The sequence below is a fragment of the Lepisosteus oculatus genome, chromosome 5 (genome assembly GCF_040954835.1).
Source record: "Lepisosteus oculatus isolate fLepOcu1 chromosome 5, fLepOcu1.hap2, whole genome shotgun sequence".
Classification (NCBI taxonomy): Eukaryota; Metazoa; Chordata; class Actinopteri; order Semionotiformes; family Lepisosteidae; genus Lepisosteus; species Lepisosteus oculatus.
Window position 1 is genome coordinate 32,200,964 of NC_090700.1, and position 23,686 is coordinate 32,224,649.

The window sequence follows — 23,686 nt, forward strand, 5'->3', positions numbered from 1 at the left end:
GTCAAACTACTTTAGTACCCTGCCCAATTCATGACCAGTTTTAAAAGATTTTTTGGTCGTTGAAAGGTTAAGCCAAAGGTATGTTCTTAGCATCAGGCCTGTGCCAAGAACTGGGTCTTAGAACAGAGCTTCCTGGTGACTGACTTCATGACTGGATCCATGCAGAATTAAGACAACTCATTAAGAGAGTGTCTGGTACAGAGGAAGTCCCATCCATGACTGCACATCTTGTTCATGGTTTTGGGTATAAACAGCAGGTTATTTCTGGGTGAAGATGGCATAGTGATCAAGAGCTTCTTGGCTAAGCTCAGTTAGTAAGCAAGATGACAGAATGAGGTGAAAGCCATTAATTTTCGGCTCCCAATTTCTAACCCAAAGGTTCATCTTTAATCGAACACCAACTAACTCTAAACCCTAACAGTTTCATTTATGAACTATTAAATATGCTAATGTTTCCAACATACCGAATATAGGGCAGTCACTGGGTTTGGGAAGTGGTGATGAGGAGATTTCTGACCTTGTTGCCGTTTGGCCCCCTGCACCTGAGACTACTCTTCGACAAAATGCACCCAGTAAATCCGAAAATCATTTATTCATTCAGTTCACATTTCCATCGCAGGCGTTTTCTGAACAGCGATGACTGAGACACTTGCCAGGCAGAGAACCGAAGAAAAACATCATTAAGTTAAAAAAAAAAACACCAAAAATGATAGAGCTCCTTTTGGATAAGAAACATATATATATAACAAAAATTACAATGACCAAAAAATAATGAAAATGTACTAAAATTTAATTATTCATAAAAGCCGGAATTGTTTGTGACAGGAAAACACAAGAAGCGATATTAGAGTTGGTTTAGTATAATATATTTCAGCTTTGAGAGACATAGAAACCAATTATTATTATTCCCACAGTTTTTTCTATAAAATACCTATTTTGTTTCCCCAAAGCATATTTATGCAAAAGAAAAAAAAACCTTTGGAATTCAAATCCATTATGGGAAATCTGAAAGCCCAGTGACTTCAAATACAAAATAAAGTCACACAGGAAAAGAATGTTATTTGCTGCAAAGCCCATTAATGTCAGGAAATAAAAATATATATGGACTTCAATCTATTACTTTTGACACAATTAGTGCTTAGGACTGGTACATGATAATAAAAAAGGTCAATAATCATCAATTCTGCTTCCATTTGCAATATTATATATAATTTTAATTGAGGCCATGCTGTTTGTTTATAATCATAGATCTAAATTTCAACTGCCCCCCAAAAAAAGTTTATTATCTATTGCCAGACATGAAAATACTGTAGTCTTTAAACATTTTGTTAAAAAAAGAACAAATGGAGGCCAGGAAGCTGAAGATTCAGGGTCTGTCTTGACAGTCAATCCTACCAGAGAAAAAATCCGGATTCTTCGGCTGACTGATGTATAAAAAGTACAGAGGAGTCCGTCCGAGATATGTGGTCAATTATTTTCACTTTTCCTTGCAGTTGTAGTTGTAGTAGTAAGATGCTTGTTTTTTTTTTCTTTTTGAAGTTTTCATTTCTGGTTGAAGGTCTGGAATGCTGGCACTTTCCAAAGAGGCAACAGTTCTTCATTTCAGCATTCTGCATCGAGAGAGAGACCAGGGTTAGAGCAGTGGTCTTAAAACGACACTTCAACACTAGGCGATATTGATTTCTTCTAGTAATAATGTTTCTGTAGGACAGCACTGAATTGAAAACTGAGGGGGATTTATGTAAAAATTGTACATTGTGCTTATATTATACCATTTAGAACACGGGGCACAACTCATGTTATCAAGTTACTAAAACGATATTAGTGCTTTGCAACCAAATCTAGGAGAAAAATAAACATATCATTTGCTATTGAAAAGAGAAATGCGAGGGGATTTGATTCAAGTTTTCAAAACCCTTGAAGATGATGAAGTCCATTTAATGTGAATCACATCGTTGTAGACCACAGGGAAGAGGTTTCAAGACCTGAAAACAGGAGCCTTCTCTTTTAAATGGAGAGCAAGTCTGAAACAAGCTACACAACCATCTTATCAAACCCATGTGCTCTCCTGAATGGAGGAAATCCCCAGATCAATTACCCAGCAACCCAAAAGAACGCAACCTTTCATACGGTCGTGATAAGCGCCTGTTTTTGTTTCAAAATATCCTTCTGCCCAGGTCTAGAATAATGACACTGCAGGGTTATCAGCCTTTACCAGTTTCACTTAATCTTTCTCCTTATGCCCATCCAATCTGGAAGTGCTTACAGTTTCTCTTTCGTAAAGGTCGACACTGGTGAAAAGACTCAATCAAGCCACACAACAAAAACAAAATGAGTACATTTAACAGCCTGTGCTTCGGATCAATGTGGATACCACACGGTCTTGAAACTTGTAAAAAGGATGCAAAGACTGAAAACGAAGAGCTCAGAACAAGTGGAATTATGCCTAAATTGGGTAAAGAAAGGCAACAGTACATTGCCGATGTGCAGGAAGGCAGGAGCCAGGTCCTCACACAGAGAGACTCTCTTAGGAAAGGCCAGCGGCTCAGGGTCTCTGATGAGTCAGCCGCTCCGAAGCTGTGAGAGGAGCTGGGGCCCAGGGCTCTGGGCAGCCTGCTCACTCAAACAGGACTGCCGGCTGATGGAATCGGCGTGCCTTTATCCCATTAGCAACGCTCGGCTGCCCAAACAGAAATGAATAAACACAGCCTCGGGCCAGTGTGCCGTGCGACAAGCACAGCTCGGCTTTAATCGTGAACGACATCGCATCGTCATCTGGAATGTGTGCTGGCAGAGCCAGGGAAATGGAGAGAGAGCCAGAAAGCAGAGCTGTGGGAGGGCTCATTCAAGCACTAGGGGGGGTGTCTTCTGGGACAGAACAGTTTACAGAGGCACTGACACAGGGGATCTACAGCTGCACGAGTCTGCATTGGTTGACTACCCAGCACTCTGGCAAGAACTGAAAGCGTTTTAAAACTGAGAATAAATATGAAATTCTCACAAAGTCTCTCATTCCACCCACCCACAAAAACAGAGAATAAGAACAGTAAATTCAGCCCAAATGCAGATTTGGATTAGTAAAAATTGGCACCTAAAATCTTTAAAACACCTGTCCTTACACAGGCCAAGTCAGGGTGTTATACTCCTGTTTGGGTCCTCCTGAGTGATATGGCAGCTCAGCAGTGACACTCTGGTCTAAAGACTAGCTTGATCAGCAATCCCACACTGCACTTGGGAGGGGCAGCAAGTTAATCTTCTGCCCTTAGTTAACATGGTTAACAGAAATCTTATTAGTTAAAGATGTTTGTCTATGTACACAAGTCAGATCTACTGCAACATTATTATAGAAATTAATTGTAATCTGATTTGTCAAAATTGAAAAAGCAGAACACGTAAAAATGAGAAAATAATGAGGCATCAACACAGCAACAATATAGTATAATAAGTTTAGTACAACCTTACTAAACATTAAAGTAGTAGTTTTAACTCCCCTGTTGAAGAAAACCACTTTGAAATAATAAATACACACTGTGCAAGCACTTTAAAACTCAACTGTGCCCAGTGAAAAACTAGAATATTAAAACAACATCCTTTTCAAGTGATCCTTTTCAGTAAATTGCAACTCTGTCAAGGAGTTACACATTCTCTGCATGAAAAAAATCTTTGTGATCACCAGGCACATTTTAATTGAGGAGTATCCAGCTATATACTTGCAGATCTGGTCTGTTTCTTCGAATCCGGCAAACGCCATGAAATCTGTACTTTGTCTGTGCTGACATGTACTCTTCAAATACAAGTTCCAAATACCACGGTCTTGTAAACAACACAGCGCGTTTCACTTGATTGGGCTCAAACAGACAGACACATGGCCTGTTTACAGGCTAGTGAACAAGGGGAGAGGTGGGGAGGGGAAAACACATGAAGGAAAAGGCAAAATTGAGCAGGTGAACAGGAAATAAAGAAATGTTAATAGGTAAGAAATTTCAGGGCCGAGTGTGAAAGGTGAATAGAGGGGATCAATCTGTAGCCTACAGGTACAGCTATACCTGTTCCCCTGAAGATCACTTTTCTGGACATTCTAATTTTCACAGTGAACTGAAATAGTGCCGTGGTAATCACATCCCTACCTACAGGAAGGGTGCAGTACTGCTTGGTTAACTACAGATGGTGCTGTTTCTGTCCAACACTGCTCTGAAGTCAGGAGTGTGAGGGCACACTTATTACATATAATAATAATTATTATAATTGCTTACACTTATATAGCGCTTTTCTGGACACTCCACTCAAAGCGCTTTACAGGTAATGGGGACTCACCTCCACCACCACCAATGTGCAGCATCCACCTGGATGATGCGACGGCAGCCATAGTGCGCCAGAACTCATCAGATATCAGTGGGGAGGAGAGCAGAGAAATGTAGCCAATTCATTATTAGGAGGCCATGATTGGTAAGGGCCAATGGGAAATTTGGCCAGGACACCGGGGTTACACCCCTACTCTTTTCGAGAAGCACCCTGGGATTTTTAATGACCACAGAGAGTCAGGACCTTGGTTTTACATCTCATCCGAAGGACGGCACCTGTTTACAGTATAGTGTCCCCGTCACTATACTGGGGTATTAGGACCCACATGGACCGCAGGGTGAGCGCCCCCTGCTGGCCCCACTAACACCTCTTCCAGCAGCAACCTTAGTTTTTCCCAGGAGGTTTCCCATCCAGGTACTGACCAGGCTCACACCTGCTTAGCTTCAGTGGGTTGCCAGTTGTGAGTTGCAGGTAGATATGGCTGCTGGCCGATCATATTATATTATTTTATGTAAAAACAAAATTTCATTAGGCTACTTTAGATCCATATTGTATGTATTTAAGGTATGAATTGTTGAGATACAGCTTTTGTCACCCATTGCTACTGATAAATATTTACCTGCTGTGTATACAGAATGACATAGTATTTAATAGTACAAAGCTCTGAGGTAATGCCAAATTTACCTTCAGTTTACTTTGAATCAATCATGTTCAACATGAATATATGCGTTATGTTCCATGTCATTTTTGTACTGGGACAAGCACACAAATGTATTTCATAGGACAAAGCTTGGAATAAACAGAGAATGGTATGGCCAGGTTTCCTTCATTTCCTTCACCTGTTTTGAGCTGAGCCTGCTAAACATGAATGTACACAATATGTCACTACTTTTTGGACAGATGAGATGACATGCAGTTTCATCAAACTGTGAGTGAAGAATGAAAAATTATTTTTAAAAAGTCACTGCAAATACGCACATAAGCACTCTGGAAAAGAAACATCAACAACAGAAAGCATTCTAATTGTGAGCCATGTTACAAATGAGTGATGTTATGCAAGGGTGTCCCACTACCTTTTTATAACAGTGCACCCGTGAATGCTTGGTGCACTTGCACTATGTCACAGAAGTGTAGACTTGGAGGAAGGGTTTAGGGCTTAGTGTGGCATTTGGGTCACCACCCTAGTCATCTCATCATAAGCCTAAAAGCCCCTGATAAGGCCAGTTATAGATATAAACTTACAATAAAAGGAGTTAACTGCTGCCCAAAAAGAAAATACAGTGAACCTGGTGGAATCTAAATTCACATTTATCTAGAGTTGCATACAAAATTGCAGTTTAAACACTGAGGGGCTGGAAGTATATGATTTGCCTGCTCATCATCCAGGTTTATTCTGTATAAAAACGCATTAGTCTTACTGTCGGTATCTAGAAGAGTGCCCAGAGGAATAATACTTCTTTATACAAATGGCTTGAACACCAAAAATGATTTAACACTTGATCTCAAGAATTAACCTCAAAATTCACACCCAATTTTCATGTGATGTCGATGTTGTAAAATTTAACACAGCTCCTGGATACTGATATGTCACTTTGCACTGTCCTGCTGAAGTTTGATGAAGATTCCTCGTTAGTAGATGGCAAAGGTACCAAGCCTCTGCCCCTGGCATCACACACTCAGCTTCAAAACAGAGCGAGGCCAGACTGGCACACCCACCTGGCTCAGAGCTGCTGCTGGTGGGAGTTTTAGAGCAGTAGGCAAGACGATTTCTTTTTCGCCTTCTTCTTTTCCACTGGCGTTTTCCTATTTATCTGTCTGACCAGGTCATAGAAGATCTAGAAGAGAAAGAAAAACGGATATCAAAAAAGTGAGAGAAAGAAGATCTGGAGACAGCAGATCTTTTAAGATCTAAGTTAGACTTAGCAGATCTAAGTCGGATCTATGTGCCGTGACCGATGGGAAAAAAAATCCCACCCTGCCTTTGATAAACCTCTGACCTGCCATCTAAACACCATATAAAAAACAAGCTCCCCTCAAGTGTACAGCAGACGTTTCCCCGATTAAATCCCACATGAATGCAAGACTAAGCTGGCAAGGTTGTCGAAGTAGAATTTGGAAAAAACCGGGAGGCATGAAGTTTTGGAGGTTGGAGTGCTCCACATCCAAGATGCACCGAAAAGCAGGAGGTGACGCCTCGTGAACCAAAATGTTCCTATATCCCTGGAGAGTGCTGGGAAAGCAACTCCAGATAAATTATTAATTTCAAACTAAAAATTATCAGAACTTTCTACTTCAAAGCTGTGGCATGACATCAAATTATACACCTGTTTCAGGACCTGCAGCTCATCCCCTTCCTGTGCTCCGTCCGTTAAGCGCCAGTTAAATATTATACGGCTTTTGTCAAATAACAGAAGGAAGAACAAGGCCCTACAAACATGCACTATATCCTGTTGGGGTACCCTGCTCAGTGTTGGACAGCACCACCACCCAGATCTGTAGGCCCAAATCTGCACTTTACATTGAAGCTTCCAATGGTTGAGCAACCTGGGAGCCCAATTTCCTCCTTATCAACTCTTTTTGGCTGAACAACTATTATTCCAACGTGGAGCAAAGCTGTTAGGGGTCCAGTCTGCACTCCCGGCCCTGAATCTCTTCCCCTACTGCTGACTGCAGAAGGAGCGGTGTCCAGTATGGTGGAGATGCAGCCGGTGGTGTAACCAATAAGCCTCGTCATGAACCACTGCTAACAGTCATTTCAAAGTGTTAGCAAAATCAGTAAAAAGGAAAAGACAGATCAAGTGTCGATTTAAGCGCTGCAAGCTGGATCCTTACCTCGTTAACATTGATCTTTGATTTCGCAGAGGACTCTAAAAAGGCACAGTTGTTCCACTGTCTGGCGAGGTTCTGTCCCTGCTCCTTGCCCACTACCCGCTCGTCCTCGAGGTCACACTTGTTGCCCACCAGGATCATGGGGACCTGAGGGGGCAGAGACAGAGCACAGGGCTGATGGACAGGAGTGGACAGTGCTGTTGGGGTAAAAGAGTTTGATGGGCTCAATAGCCTCCTCTTGTGTTTACCCTGTATTCTTATCTAAATGTCTTTTGAATCCTCTGTGATTCAGGGACTCTATAAAGTTAGATAATAGCATGAGCTGAACGTGAGTGTAGGTGGCCTCCAGGTGACTGATAAACATACAAATAATACAGCTCTTAAATCTTAGTCGTATTTAGCTTTTAGCCTTATACTGAACAGGGTAAAATTTCAATACATACGCTACATGTAATGCAATCCTTCATACTATTCTTTCCTCCACTGTGTTTCACTGACTAAAATGCTCGTCCCACCCCGTATGGTTTGCAAAAAGAAATGTTTCTAGCAAATACAGGTAATGGCAGACAGCTTCGATTGAAACTTTGCTCCATAATCTAGATGGACAGATAACTGCAGGATGATTTTCCTGCCAGTAATCCAACAAGCAACAAGGCCAAAAAGGTACAGTTTGGCCTCTCTTTGGGGCATCATTCTTGGTGTACATTACAAAGAAAAGATCTTTCTGGGTACTGAAACTAATCTTGTGTACATTGTTAAAACCCCTTAAAACATGTTCCTACAACTCCTGGGTAAAATTAGTTTCCTGCCTTGTTTCAATACCTCAGGTGATTTTTCACAGTGGGAAGAGGAAAGTAGAGTCAGAAAGAGCTTCTCTTCAGCTGAACTCCCATCAGCTCAGCTGGAAGCCCGGTCATGAAGAGCCTGTAAGTGTTACAGTGGCTGTTTCTTGTAAACTGTACAGGAATTATCTAGTGTGTGAACTCTGCTGTGACACAAATAAGTGGAAACAGTCAAATCTGTCAGCAAGCAAAGACGGAAAGCAGAAGAGTTCCATCAGATGACAAAACTGGTAATGAGGGGAAGTGTTTTTTTATTAGAAATCCTGTAACAAAAGCCCTTTTGGGGAATATGCTCATTACACAAGAGGCAGGGCTGCCAAGAAATCATAGCACCAAGCGCCATTCCTGAAAAGGTCTGTCTTGTTCTTTTGCTGGCCCTTTCCAAACCCCACCAAAGGAAGTTTTTCTGAGCCCCCAGGCTGAAGACAGGGTCCTCTCTTGAGAAACGGAGAACAGGAATGTTTGGACTGACCACACTATGTGGCAGCACTTCTTGTTTGGATTCCAAACAAGCGTCTGGCATGGGCTGAGAAAACACTGAAAGCAGACTTTCCCTTGCAGGGTCCAAACATCAACAGGCATTTCCACAAAAACACTCAAAGGAGCAATGCAGACTCAGCTTTCTAGGCCGCGCTAGAGCACAGATCTTCAACCTGTCATATTTTTCCATGAGTAATGTATTCATATGTACAGTATGCGGATTTCGTGTTGGTCTGCACACTGTCAATAATATTACCATCACTTTAACACAGCTATGGACTGCAGAAGATCTAAAGACAAAAATGAAAAACATAAACAGCACAAGATCTTGTATAATGGGAGTCAAAAAGTTTTACCTGAGTAAATGGTGGGCTGTTGTGGCAGAGGGGCAATGTTGTACCTTTGTGCCTGTCCTTGTGAAGGAAGTAGCATTTGTTACAAGAGTTTCCTTGTTTGCATATTTTGTAAGATGCTTTCCTTTGTCACAAACTTTGCAAAAAACATTTTCTAAAGAAACCTCACAATCTCAACAGCCAAAAAATGTTCCTCTTTGCTATTTCTCAGAGTGGAATGAACCTTTATTTGTTCCTTTGTAGCCAGTGCACATTAACGCAGATCTCTACTCAAACGTTTCTATGCGACTTCAGAGGCCAATTAATTTATCAGTGTATGGCTTATGGATTACGGATATGACCATCTCCCTTTTTAAAAATTATGTTTTGTAATGTGCAATATGGAAAGAAGCTCACACTGTGAGAGGATGAAGAAACATGTGGCCAAAAATATGGTCTTTATCAAAACAAAAGGTAATCCATCAATCAACTACCAACCAACCACTCTCATGGTCTCTGCCAGTCATGCACCACTTTCAGGGTAAAATAAAATCTGGGGACGAAAGAATCATGTTTCTCAATGACCAAACAAGGGCATCGTGCTGACAGAGTGCCTGGATCTCCGAGCCAAGTGAGCTTTAGGCAGGAACAGCGCTGTCCGGAGTTGCAGCCTGAGTTTCCATGGGCTTGGAAACAAACAGCCCAGGAGCCAACACACAGAACTGAGCCCTGGTCACCTTGCTGTCTGGGACAGAGCTCCTCTTTGCAAACACTACCAGGCAAAGCCTGACAGCAGGACATTTCATTTCTGAATGGAAAAAAAAAGCAGCAATACCTCATAACCAACCAGTCTGTTATCTAGGTTTGCCTGCTCTGTTATACAGTCTCTCGATAAGCTCCAATGTCAGCAAGCGCTGTCTTACCTGACATTGTCCTGGAGAAAAATGATTAGCGAGCAGCTGAAAAACCTATAACCTGACTTTGAAAGTCTATTGTCCAATTAATCAAAGTTTCAAAACTTTGGAAGTGAACTGACCATTCAATCAGTTCACTTTCAAAGACTTCAGCACAGTACAGATAGTCAATATCCTACACTACAAATACAGAGAAATTATCTCACCAACAGTCCTATCTGTTTTAAGTGCATATCACAGTTCTGCAGCAAAATTAATCCAGAAACCTCAACACAAGAAAAATACAAGAGAATGCTTTCCCTGGTCCCAAAACTCCAGCATCTTATTTCTGAAGGAAGTGATTGCCTGGGAAGTAGCCAGACAGCAGGAAACACAACAGGAAATGAGGAGATTATAAACCACAGTTGTGCACATCTGATTTTCCTTTTTTAATATTTGTACAGACCTCTCTATTTCAATGAGCTGACAAGAGTTCACGTTTGACACAGCTGTTGCTGAACAACATGCAAGATGCCACCATAAATTAAAGGTTTTCATTCAGGACCAGATCATAGTGGGAGTCTGAACCCAGCTTCCCAACCTCTTTTAACAGGCCTACCTGGGATCCTTAAGGAAACACCTGGACAAGATCATCCAATCAGTTAGCTACTGCTAAGCTTCTTGACATTTGGAACAAGTAATAGGTTTATTCCAGGCTCAAAAAAAGAAGAAAGAAAAAACAACGTTTCGGCTGTGGAGCCTTCTTCAGGTGTGAGCTAGTTTTTTTCAGCCAGGGATAAACCTATTACTTGTTCCTTTGCAGCCTATGCATGCTGACGCAGCTACCCACCTGAACTACTTCTTGTCATTTGGTGTTATTCTACCCCTAGACTGACCTTATTGAACCAATTTCATAGCCTGTATCAAGACTCTCATAAAACCCCACTATCTTCAGTTTCTCAAAACCCTGCACAGTGACAGGGCCAAAGAGCAGGGGCTGGACAAGACACCTTCCTCCCAGCAACCACAGGACTCGTGGAGCTGTCCTCTAGAGTCACGCTCGGTGGCTTGCCAGGAGCTGGGATTCGAAGACGGATATGTGGAAGTCGACATAGCTTGATCAAATCAAAAGGCAGACAAATAAGATTCAGCTCAAACAAAACTGCATCCATTCAACAGTGCGTGTGTGCGCAGTCTGTGAGCATTAATCCTTCAGACAGCAGAGGCAGCCTGAGGCAGGGGAGGAGAGAGCAGCCAGAAATAACATTGTCACGACTAATCGCCATGCTGCCTAATCAATGTGCCTTTCACGGTCCTGGGTTTAGGGAAATCGTGATGTCAGTGCGCTCTTAGAGCACCTCGAGGAGAAGAAATTCTGACAGGCATTTCTGCATTACTCGCTCACAAACCGATTTCCTCTGTTCCAGCTCAAAAGTGATGTGCTGCCACTTCTTTTGCGTGGTTGTTCAATGTGCTGATACTCCCATTTCTTAGGCAGTATCACGAGCTAGCCCAGAAGAAATGGGTGCTTCAAAGCACCTCAACCTCAAAGGCCCTTTTGGGGCTGGTCTATTTTTCTGAAATAACTGGAGAATGCAGACTAGTTTTGGAAACTACTTAGCAAACCACCAACACTCCAGCATAGTATTAAATAGGTGAGAAAAAAATGAAAAAAAGATGCTTATTCAAGCGTACTCCCTACAATGCAGATAAACTGAGTGGTTTTCCCATTTCCTTCAAGGTCCATAACGCTTCTGAGAATCTGTGTCAAGCACTCCGTGACTACCGAGGACAAGCTATGTATTGTGGATGACCTGCAGTAGAGAGCAACCAGGTACATTATGGGATGTACAACGTTGGCTACAAAACTGAACGTTTTTAGTCTTAAAAAAGAGACCGTGAAAGGACTTAATACAAGTATTCAAAATCCTCAAGGGCACTGACAAAGTCAACCCAAAGACAAAGTCAACCCAGAGGACCAGAAACCAGGGGGCACTACATTAAAGTTTAAAAGAGAAAACTGAAGGCATTTCTTTACCCAAATGTTTGAGGGAGTATGGAACAAGCTACCCAGCCATATTATTCAAACCACACTGGCTGCCTTCAATAGATGCCTAACTACCAAATGAGTTAGATGGCTTCCTCACTTTTGTAACTTTTTGTAATTTCTTAAGTACTGTATGAGACAACACCAACATCCAGAGTTGCCCACTGTAACAGAGCGGGACAGTGGTGAGAGGAAAAACGGCACATAATGAAAAATTAGTTGCCAGGAGGTCACACAGGCAAGAAGAGAATCCCAATTTCCTCTCCCTGAGAGTCCGCAAGCCGATGAGAGGATCGTTCATCCACAGCCTTGATGAGCAGACAGGGGGGGGAAGAGTACTGTAACTGAGTAAACTCCACTTTTCTTGGCAAGTTTATTGCTAATCAGGTCTTGAGAATGAGCTGCCCTCTCCTTCTTTATAAGCCGTAGAGAGCATGCTGAGACTGAGAGCAGGACAATTATGGGAAAAAAAACAGGGAGTGCAGGTATTGTTTTATTTTGGGAATCCAAAGATTACGCCATACATTCAGAATGTGGAAGTGTTTGGATTTTCACTGTTAAAGTCATAGGGAAATAAAATTATATATACTTAATATGAATACATTTGTATTTTTGCCTATGCTAACTAGTCATGTGTTTTCTATCTTTGTCTTCTTGTGTTCTACAGTTTTATTCTAGGTTTTCAATTTCAATTACTTTTCAGAAAGTTTGAGGACTAGCTTTTTCACTTGGAGATTGTGTGTTACAATGTCTAAATAAAGATCAAATAAATTCTGATTTAATGTGTCTCGATTTCAGGTTGCTAGGCCACAAAATGTTACTTTGAAAATGAGAGCCACTTTGAAATTCAGACTTGTCTACAGGCACTTTAAGTCATAATTGTGAATGTTTTACCAACACAGAGGGCTTATTTAGTATTTAGTTTGGCCTAATAAAACAACTCTGCACTGCAAATAATCAAATTATGGGCACTGTAAAAATGTATCCTCTGCTCTGCTATGAGGGTGTTTTCCACAGATCCAGCCATAGAAATATCAGATTTCCTTGTGCCACATTCACAACACTGCTGTCTGGACAGGACAACTAGTGGTACATAAGTTCTTCTGCCCTAAAAACAGCAACCAAGTGCATCAGTACAAAGCATTACTCCAGCTCTGAGCCCCACTGTCAGGATGTTCAGTGTCCGAACCAAATGTTAGAACTGAGACAAGAAACCAGCTTTCTGCCCTCAGATGTGCTAATAGGTATTCTCTTGGGGGAAAAAAAATCAACTTTATCATGTATTCTATGTATATTATGTTGTAGTGCTTATGGCTTGCGAATTGCTTTAACTGATGTGTCCATAGCCTTCCCAGGCCTGGAACAGAAAACCTATGTGTTATCACATAAGACCCTGTGGTAACAGAAAGTGTTCGAACAGTTTTGTTTTTGAACAGGATCAAATTTGATGCATTTTCAAGTGAACTTTCGAAAAAAATGCCATCCCAGCAGTTTAGGCACGCATCGCAGCACTTCACTGCAGAAAAGAGCTGTCATAAATCATCCACAAACCACTATCACCGCAGCCCAACAGAGTTGTCTATGGGAAACCTACCACTCCAGATGTGAGCAGGGAACAGCTATAGTGCCAGATGTTAGACTGTCTGTATACCCAAGAGCTCCACTAGGGCGCTCCCAAGTGGAACAGCTCTCATGACATCCTCAGCCTATAAACTCTGGGACCAGAGACGGGGAGACTGTCTGACGGTAGTCCCAGACTTTAGCATTTCCAATGGGGACAGCAGTTTTTAATTATCACTGTACGCAGCTTTGTTACCCAGTAAGGATAGAGAAACAACAACACCACAAAGTAGCGAGACCATGGCGGCAAAATTTACCTCAAGCCATATAGCTTTTCTCACAGCCAGAAGCTGCAAGTTAGTCATTTACTGACTAAGATTAATTAGACACCTTTATGTTTACTATTTCTGTGCTGCGTAAGGCTTGAGCTTATAATGATCAAAGCATACAGGTGGACAACAGAAACACAAAGATACCCTGGGTCATAACAGCTCACAACATTGCCTTGAGCACTGTTATCCAAGTCACCACTACTTATTTGGGTATAATACATAAAGTATCACTGTTATATGAGAAGGACCTTGACCTCAATCAATCGCAATGTGTGTGAGATGAGCCAGACTCTCACTGCAATTGGAACTCATTTCTACATATAACCTGTCCTGTCCAAATACAAAACGGTATTACTGTATCAACCATATGATGAACACAACATAATTAAACACAACACTTTCCGATGTATTAGTTTTCATTCTCCCTGAAGGCCACAGATCACAGAAGGCCATCTGGCTCATTAAGCTCGTTTGGTTCTATTTCTCTGCAGTTCAATAGTCAGGACTGGTTATACTGAGATCAGCCACCCCCACCCCAAGTACAGAATCTGTAGAGTTGCCGATAAAACCAAGTATTGAAGTCGAAGGTGCTGGTTTGCGACAATTTCCTTTAGTTGCAACTACTGATATTAGTAATTGTGTTTCACAAACATTTTCAGCATTTTTATGTTTCCCCCTTGTAAATATATAGTTTGATATAGTGTTTTGTGTGCAATTTGAATAGCTGTCACAGCACCACAAATCCATGAACATCTTTGGTGCATGGGGGGGGGGGGGGTATAAACTGCACCACTGAGTGAAAATTAGAAGGACATGTGACCTGTAACCCAATCAGAGAGATGCCTACTCACGTCTTCAGTGTCCTTTACTCGTAAGATCTGTTCTCTTAAGTCCTGTAGGTCGTTAAACGTTGACTGCGCTGTAATGGAGTATACTAAAGCAAAGCCCTGGCCATTCTTCATGTAAAGGTCCCTCATCGCCGTGAACTGCTCCTGTAACAAAGAGAGGCAGAGCAAGAGGGGTGAGTGACCCCCCTTTTTGGTCCTGAGCTGTCCAAGTGCCACCCCAGAAACACACAACTGCCATCCCTCAACCTGACCTGAGGGCAGGCAAGGAAAGGGACGTGTAACCATCGTTTTGATTGGATGTTGACTGGGACACCGAGAGGCAGAGAACAATCTGCACCCCGTCTTGCAACCTCTGCTGACGGCCCTGTTGTCATAAGGCCAGCCGAGCAGGTAGTGATTAAAACCACATGAACAATTCAGTGCAGCGCCGATTTGTTACAGCACTGAGCTCCGTTGCATTTGGGTCATCTCCAGCAATAGTTTGTCAATCCACACCACATAACACCGAAAGGGGAAGAAATAATAAAGGCAAACACAATATGTCAAATTAAAAGCCTAACATTTTAATCAAGGGATGATAAAATTGCATAACAAACCAGAAGTAAGTCCTCATGTAGAAGGTTGTGAACATTTAAATCACATGTTAGACTTATGGAAAAGATGAAGTTATGCCAGATAAGGGAAACCAGATACATTCTACTGCTTAAAGGTGTGTCCTACACTGTCAGGATGAAGGAAATGAACCTTTTAAGCCTTAGTCTTAAACCAATTGTTCCCTCATGCGCAGTCAAGCACTTGAGCACACAGCTCCTGAAAGCAGGCCGACTGGGCACAAACACACGCGGTAACTGGTGATAATCTCGAGCTTCTAGAGCCAACGTAGTCGGTTGGGGTCTTCCCCTCCGGAGAGCAGATATTTGTTTTTTTTCCCCCATTTCGGTTTGACTGACCAACAAAGAAGCTGGAGTTCCACTTACCGTTCCTGCTGTGTCGAGGATCTCCAGCATGCACTGCTGCCCGTCCACTTCCACTTGCTGCCCGGGGGAGACGGGAGAGAGAGAGAGGAGAAGAAGCTGAGTTCATTCTTAACGCTGCACACCCGTACAGCTCGGGTCCAACACAGAGACCATCTTCACTGCAACACCTACCTTTCTGTAGGAGTCTTCTATTGTCGGGTCATATTTCTCAACGAAAATTCCCTGGACGAACTGGACTGTCTGGAGAGAGAGAGAGAGAGAGAGAGAAACTGGATGAGCAATCAATAATCTCATGTTAACGCACGTGTTTGCATCAGTATTTCTAAACCTGTGCGCACAAGTCTGAGGAAACATCCTCATTATACATTAGGCATTATGAGGACTGGGGAGGGCATCCTCACAAGAGAAATTGTCCTTGTTTATTTTTAGTAACCAAATGGTGTCCACCTTAAATTCTAAAAGTGCCAGAACTTTTTACATTTACATTTTTCTTTCTACTTTCTGCTGCACAGTTAAATTTCAAGTAAAAACAGAAGTCAAGTGGAGTTGTTCAAAAGTACAGCATGCAAACGTCTGAGTGGTAGAAACCAACTAACTAAAGCACTAGCTCAAGTGCCAGTTCTGGACGAACACTGAACATTGGTCTATACAAGATGACACCCCTGCTTCCGCCCTTGTCAACCTCTTACTCCCCACCTACAGAGCCAGAGTAAATCTACCTCAAATAAAAAAGCCTAAAGAAACAGCAATTCAGAGCAAATCCAAACTGTGTGCAGCCCCAGTGGACTGGCTAGGGGCTCAGAGCTACTATGAGCGGTTTAACTCTATACCACCAACAAACACGTAGAAAATCTTAGCTGGTTGCAAGTGCATTTAAAAAAACATGTGCCACTCATTTACCAAAAATAACATTTAAATTACATAAATAAGTTTTGGAAGACAGTAAAAAAAGCAGTCATACCATCCCTCAATTACAGAAACTGCTTTTTCCTAAGCAACATTCCACAGAGCAGCGGTCACTACCAGCGGCATCTGGGGAGCGTCCCACTAAGAACACTTGCATTTAAAACAACTACATAAAACACTAAGCTTCAGTTACATAATGGGGCAATTAATACACAAGAAAGTCAAACTGAGACTCTTTAAACATCTAGGGTTGGTTTCACAGACTACTCCCAGTGTTCCTAAAATAACACCATGTAGTTCATGTTAATCTGGGTATGTGCAACCAGTGGCTAATATTTAACTTACACCCATTCCAACATAAATGTCACCAAAAACACCCTCTCAATAATGCGATTGCTTAGTACTACATTTAGCAGTGGGAACACATATGGAGGTTACACAACGTTTAATGAACAAAAGGAAAAGCACACACAATTTCAGTGCAAATAAAATGCATCTTTTTTTGGTTTCAGTGGCAGAAAAGGCCCTTTTTCAAGGCCTGGTTTTGAGGATGTACTTAGCCAAAGTAAAGCAAAACACTGGCAGGAACACCACAGAAGGTTTTAAAATGCAGAGCAGCCAGGGTAAGCTCAATTCATGAACAAATCTTGTGGAAAGAAAGAGCTGTTATAAATGAACCCCCTAAGATATCAAAAACTGCTACAAGGCTATTAATCATTTTCTAATTGCCTTCTTAAGGACAATATCATAATTTAAAAATCAGTGCATTTTAAATAGAAAATCATTATTAATGGTCTTGGATATTTTTCGAATTGGCACAAATGCTCTACACAACGAGGCACAAATTACTATTAGGGAAAAGAGCATCTGCTGCACAGGGACAGCCTTATACACACCTCTTTATAATGATGGACTCCCAAACAGCCTATTCCTAAACGGAAGGCAAAATACCACTACAACCAAGTGATGCGAGCGGTTTGCCCCAATAAAAAAGCACGGCAAAGCAAATCAGAACATCCTTTTGTTTATTTTTAGCTCTTGGTTCTGGAGACACAAAGATCGAGGCATGGGGCGGGCACAGTGCCAGCAGCCCCCAGGAACGAGGCCTCTCCCAGCCCTGACCCCAGCACCCCTGCCATGCAGTCCTGGAGCCCGGCCATGGCTCTTTCCTAAGTGGATTGGCATCCGGGAGAGCTGGGCTACCACTGCCAAAATGCGAGGACAAGAGCCCAACCGTGGAAAAACAAAAAGAAGAACTGGGTCTGACAGTGAGAGACGCTGAGGAGGCTCGCATACTTCTGTATCTGGGCCCTCGTGCAAATGGACACGCAGAAGGCCAACATTTTTCAAGAGTGTCCTGCTGTGCACTGGTATAAAAGTATAACTTCACTGTGACACAGTAGAGGACAATGGTGAACTACATGATACTACAAAATGGCAAAGCAGGTGAGAAATTGGGAAAACCATGAGGATGCCAGGGAAATTTCTCATGGTTCCTTTTTTCCCGGTGGGTGCTTTTTTTTCTTGGTCTGAGGTGGGGCCTGCTTTAAAAATGGCAGGACTCCAGTCAGTTTGCCAGTCTTTTCTTACCTGGTCCTTCTAGTTTGCTTCGGCAGTAGGGTATGTCACAGGAAAACAGGAGGGGAAGCATTTAGGCGCTGCGCACACCAGACGTCGCATCTCGCAAATCTCAAAGCGCCACGCAGCAAGGGCACATTACAGTGCTTTTAAGCTCAGGATTTTACAAGTACAATTTACTGCTCCGAGTCTGACTTGATCAACTAAATTAGTCTGAATCACAATTGGAAAGCAAGTAAAAAGCAATGAAAAAACCATGGTACTTTTTTTAAAAACAGCAGAAGCAACCACGACAATAAAGTGAGTTGCTTTACAGGCTGCCAGGACCTCAGGCAGTAGGTGGACACATTACAACCCTCCATGGGTTACATGAGACTCAACATAAAAAATTCCAAAGGTCCCAAAATCAAATTTGAGTTCTGGAAAGTTCCAGACAGATAAGTGAAGCATAAGGTAAGCAGTGCGTTTCCTCTGCAGATTAAGAGCACAAAAAAAGTGGAATGTGGTCACCAGGGCACAATTTTTCTTTCAGTCTCGCTTTGTTCTCGCCCAAGTGCTCTATCACCGGCGCATCATCCCTCTTTCAATTCTCTCTCTAAAGTTTCATTAAGTATTTGCTGTAGATTTTTAACTGCATGTCATATTTGGCGTTCATTCCCAATGCGAGGTTTTAAAATGCTTTTTCATTCAGCAAAACAATTTGATTTCTGAAGATCATGTGTTCATTCCCTCTACAAGTTCAAGCAACTGTTTCTGAATTCTGACAAACTCGGGGTTTGGAACAAAACCCTTATGTAAGTCAGGGAGTGGCTGTGTTAAACAGCTCCACAGCGTGGAGGCCTGGAATCACCTAGGACTTCCACTGCATAACTGGCAGTTATGTGCAAATACATATGAAACCACGTCATTTATAAGTAATTGCAATATCAACGAAAAGGGAGCTAAACCTTAGCACACTTGCATAATTACAAGTCTGTCGGGTAATTTACGAAACTGATCAATTTTAATTGCATCAAGCAATTTTCACCAAACAAGTCTCACTGCCTCTCAGGATAAACTTTCAGAATAGAGATGACTGCTACATCCAGCCTGCAGAGCGTTTACTATGTACTGCAGAACAAGAGCCGAAACTGAGCGAAATCCCACTGGCACTGCAGGCTGAGTGAGCAACAGTGTTATTGCAGCAGCTGTAATGAGAAAAACACACTCACCAGAGCGGACTTGCCCACACCTCCGGAGCCTAGCACCACTAGTTTGTATTCACGCATGGTGGGGTCACTTCACCAAACAGCGTCGCAGTCTGGAAAACACGAGAGAGAGCGTGAGCACGTGTGACAGGAGAGGGACTGGTAACACTGCATGTTCTACTAATGCGGTGTTCAGGTCACCTGCTGGGAGGGGAAACCAGACCAAACCACAGCTGTGGCCTTCACAGGCCACGATTCAAAAGCCTAGAAAGGCAGTACCTGAAGTCTAATGACAGGTTCAACTGGCTTAGTTAAGGAAGTAAGTTAATTCTCTCAGGTAGTTAAGAGCTCCAAATGGCATTGAAGAAACAGAATTAGATTTTGTTTAAAATCAGTCCAGGGTAGAAATCGGGGTTTCCTAGTCAAAGACCTCAGTCTCTTCTGCTGTTCCTTCCAGCTGAGCTTAGCTGATCTACTTTTCTCCTGTCTCTTTTTTTAACTTGCTTTCCACTCCAGAAAACCAAGAGTTACCTACAAAGTTTCTCAAAAGTACAGTGGAATGGACAATCTGAAAAGGAGATGGAAACCAACATTTTATAGGCTGTGCAAAATGTTAGTCCAGTTGGGATTTCAACAAAGCGTTGCTGGAACAAATCCTGGAAGACACCAGGTTCCGAAAAGTCATGAACTGGCTTAGCAGGGACTTTCTATAACGCATCCCCTAGGAGAGGAGAATTGACTCACATTAAGCTTTATAGAATAACTGCAAATGCCTCTCCAGGCCCAGACCGGGATCTCTGAGTTTTTTGCTGCTGTCATTACGGCAGAGTCCTGCCCACGAGTTTTCCTAGGAACTAAGCTGTAGGGGAATCGTGACGAATGAGCGGAAAAAAAAAAACAGCAGTTGTTTTACCCTCACACACACAAACTAGACCATATAAGGACATCTTCTCCCTCTCTCGTCTCCTAGAAAGAACCCACCCGCCACCTTAAAGTGTTTCACTTCTCCAAATCGCCTTTCCTACTCACATGCTCCTAACAAATAAGGCGCGAGGCAGAGTAACGTTCTCATAAACGCACAATTACACACTGCTGCTGAGCCTTGCCAACGCACATGCACAGATGTGCTCCTATCATGACATCACCAAATAAGCAGCGTTTTTTTGTTGCTTTATTTTCCCTCCATGTAAGGTTTGAAGTAGTGAGAAGAACACACTGTGCAGGAATCAGAGGTTTTGTTTCTTGGCTCTGGCTTGGACCGACAAGAGCAGAAAACAAATGATAACAAAAGGAAAGGAAACGGGGCAAAAACAAAAAAAGTCTGCCTTCAGGAAATCCTTCTAATTAGATATCCCCATATGAAGCCACATAAAACCACATGATACAAAAACGGAGGCTGTGCCGTCAGCCAACCTTGACATGTTCTGTGGCTGGCCAAGAGCCACTGGGACTGGCTGGGGCCAAGCTGATCGTAGTTCCCCCCGTTTGCCACGCGACAGGTACCTCTGGATGCATGTGAGCTTGCAATCCCTAAGAATCACCCACACACACCTCCCAAAGTGGACCAGTGTGAATGTTACATGGACTGTCAAGCTGATTAACACAGGGAGGCTCCACAGTCGCCATCCTGAATGATCAACACAGCATGATGACACTGTCAGTGCCGGTAATGAAAAGGGACACAATCGTGTGTGTTTTATTAGCAATACAATGTTTAGTTTCTAGATTTTGGGGGGGGAGGGGCACTGTATGCAGGCTTTACCCAGAAACCAAAACAGAATGAAAGAGGAAAAAAAAAGAACGAAAGAATCTCTTTTACACCCCACCCACTGTCCTGGGAGGTGAACAGAGACTGGGCGCCGCCCTGCTCCTCACTCACAGGACACGCAACATGGATAGGGAATGAAACTCCAGTGCGGGGGTCACTCAGGGGCCGAGACGAGGCACAGAAATGGGAGGCACTGAGATCATCCGAAAAGGCTTTAACAGCCTGAGTGGAGAACGCCTTTAGGGATCCCAATCATGTGTCTTTCCTGTTTCGGCATCTCATGACATCAGCCCCATGTCTCCTTATCGTGTATACCGCACACAATATACGATGACCTACACATTCAACTTTCTAACAGGCCTAAAAAGTTGTTCAGCCAACACGGAGAAGGAAGGCAGCCGCAGATATAATAAGATATGCAAAACCGCTCTCGTGGAGCTCGACAGCCCCGCACTTCCTTCTTATCTGTGCTGCCCGAGCCGGTCTTCTTTTCAGAAGGAAAGTCAGCTGCAGCTGATAAAACAAGAGGAAAGAGTGGTAGAGGATCCCACAGCACACAATGGAGTTGCTGGGGGTGGCAGGAGAGAAAGTAAATGGGCACAATTTCAAGACATTTCCAACCTTTGTCACAGTAAGGGTTCAGGCCTGAAATCAATTAGCAAAGCCGTCACATGCTTTAATATAATTAGCCGATCTGTAAATAAGGTTACACAGAGTCTCCTGGAAAGCTGTGATGCGGGTCTTCTCGATATCTATCACACCACGGCTGACAATTACCCTAATTAGTCTCCGCGGTCAACAAAGTCACCTTCAGCACCACCATCCGACGCAAGTTACTTCCAGGTTCAAATATGTAGCAGAGACTAAGCAAAAGGGGAGAAGAGAACCTTCTGGAAATACCTCCCCACATACTCTACCTCTGTATTTGTGACAGGGACTCACATAGGTAATGCACACCTATCCTCGCCAATGCAAAACAAAACACACTGCACATAGCTGCCAGCACAGTACCCAAAGGAGCCACTGCATTGATAGGTCACACTGAGGCCCTAAGGAATATTTTATCCTTGGGACAGGGAGGATGGTTGGCCTGTGGCGGGAGATTTCCAATCTGAGACCAGGGCTCTGCCACTTTCCTGCCCTGTCATTCTTTGTGCTCCACTCTCTGGATGAGACTTAATGCTACCAACATTTTGCTGTGTTGAGGTCACACCTACTCTCCCCTTCAATGTTACAGAATCAACAATTGCTGCATAACAGTATTATGTACTGATGCCTTGGTCCTTGCCTCTCTGAGTTCAACTGAGACCAAGAGGTACTTCGCTCCATAATACACCTAACCACGTTTTTGCTTCCATCTTCTTGTAAGCAAAAGAACTATCTTCTTGAAAATCCACAGATTAATTATCTACCAGCAATCAAACGAGAAGGATGAGTCGAAGTGCCTCCTCTTATCTGTTATATTTATATTCTCTAGTCTCAAACTCCCATTTGCACCCAACATGCTCAAAATAAGCAGATATACCCCTGACAGATATTGCGCACAGTGCACAACACAAAGCACAAAACAGAGCAGACAAAGACCACAGAGACTATGTTTTGAGCAGCACAAAGTGGACTGTACGCAGAAAGCTACTTTTCCATGGTTGCAGGAGTGTTCCAGGAAAATAGGACAATTCTGTTCAGTCCAGAGAGAGGCAGCATTTTTCATCATTGCAGGGCTGTGTACAGATGTGAACATACTAGATTATCTTGTCTAAATTTAAGAAAAAAAGCATAGAGAATGAACCTGGCTGGCTTAGTTCCACAATGAACTGGTTGGCCCAGGCCAGGCCTCATGCGCTTGTTTGTTTTTGGGGGGGTGGCCTGGCTCCTGCTTGCTTCACTTCCCATAACACCATTTGCTCAGTTTACAACGATACTTATTCAGGATGCTTACTTCAGCACAACAGCGTCTAAAAAGAAGTTCTGAAGGCAGACAGGAATCAAGGTCAGGAAACACATCACTGCTGCACACGCCCGGCGAAGTGTTATTTCACAATGAGCAGCATGCAACGCCAATAAGCTTCCCCCGCACACTTCCTGGCAATCAGCAGATGAAGTCTTATCAGAAGCATGTCAACATGGGAAGCAATCTAGACACTCCAAACAACCTTAAAAAGTGTTTAAAAACTAAGAAAATATTCCTGAACGTGATTATTGTTTTTAACACAATCTGTTCTCAAGGATAAATCAGCAAGATGTCAGAGTGACTGTGGTTCAGATCTGGATCTAGTCAAAGTTCTATCGCCCATAAACCTATTCTGTTCAAAACCTCCGAAAAGGCAGTTTAACCACAAACCATCGAGTTCACGCTTCTCGTTTCTTCCTTTTTAGGAGAAATCAGCCAGTTGATGATGCCTGTACTTTGTTCCTGGGTTAAGTTATCTCATTTAGATTGTGCATCTCAAGAAGCTTTTATACCAGCATTAATGCGCACTGAAAAAATACATAGAGATGTAATCTGTGAAGTGGGAGAGTATAAGAATAGTTCCATTCCTCTCTCAAACAGGAGAATAGCCTGGCCTGATCAGCTACCAGCCTTTTACCCCCTCCAACAGCCAAAGTCTTGTGGTTTAGTATTATATAACAGTGAGATTATGTGATCAAGTGGCAGCGATAAAGAAAAATGGAACTTTAGGCTGCTTCACTTCCTTATGGCCCAAACAGTGGCACATGATTCCTGAGACTTGTACTCAAATCCCTGATGTCGAATGGCCTTCTGGGTACTCCCTGACCTGCCACAGGTTTCCCAACGGGCCATGG

At 42.8% G+C, this 23,686-nt stretch overlaps 1 protein-coding gene across 4 annotated transcripts in view; it reads right to left on the reverse strand.

Moving 5' to 3' along the window:
* Positions 1-573: 573 nt before the first annotated feature.
* rap1aa (RAP1A, member of RAS oncogene family a) overlaps positions 574-23,686 on the reverse strand; it is a 50,337-nt gene continuing 27,224 nt past the window's right edge. For 3 of the 4 annotated variants that reach the window (XM_006628303.3, XM_069190286.1, XM_015342242.2), the window contains exons 2-8: positions 19,138-19,226; positions 15,614-15,682; positions 15,443-15,499; positions 14,469-14,609; positions 7,135-7,278; positions 6,019-6,137; positions 574-1,610 (exon numbers count right to left, since the gene is read on the reverse strand). In XM_006628303.3, coding sequence (XP_006628366.1) covers positions 6,048-6,137; positions 7,135-7,278; positions 14,469-14,609; positions 15,443-15,499; positions 15,614-15,682; positions 19,138-19,194 — 558 coding nt within the window. In that variant the 5' untranslated portion in view covers positions 19,195-19,226 and the 3' untranslated portion in view covers positions 574-1,610; positions 6,019-6,047. The remainder of the gene's footprint in view (positions 1,611-6,018; positions 6,138-7,134; positions 7,279-14,468; positions 14,610-15,442; positions 15,500-15,613; positions 15,683-19,137; positions 19,227-23,686) is intronic. The other variant, XM_015342243.2, reaches the window with a different exon arrangement.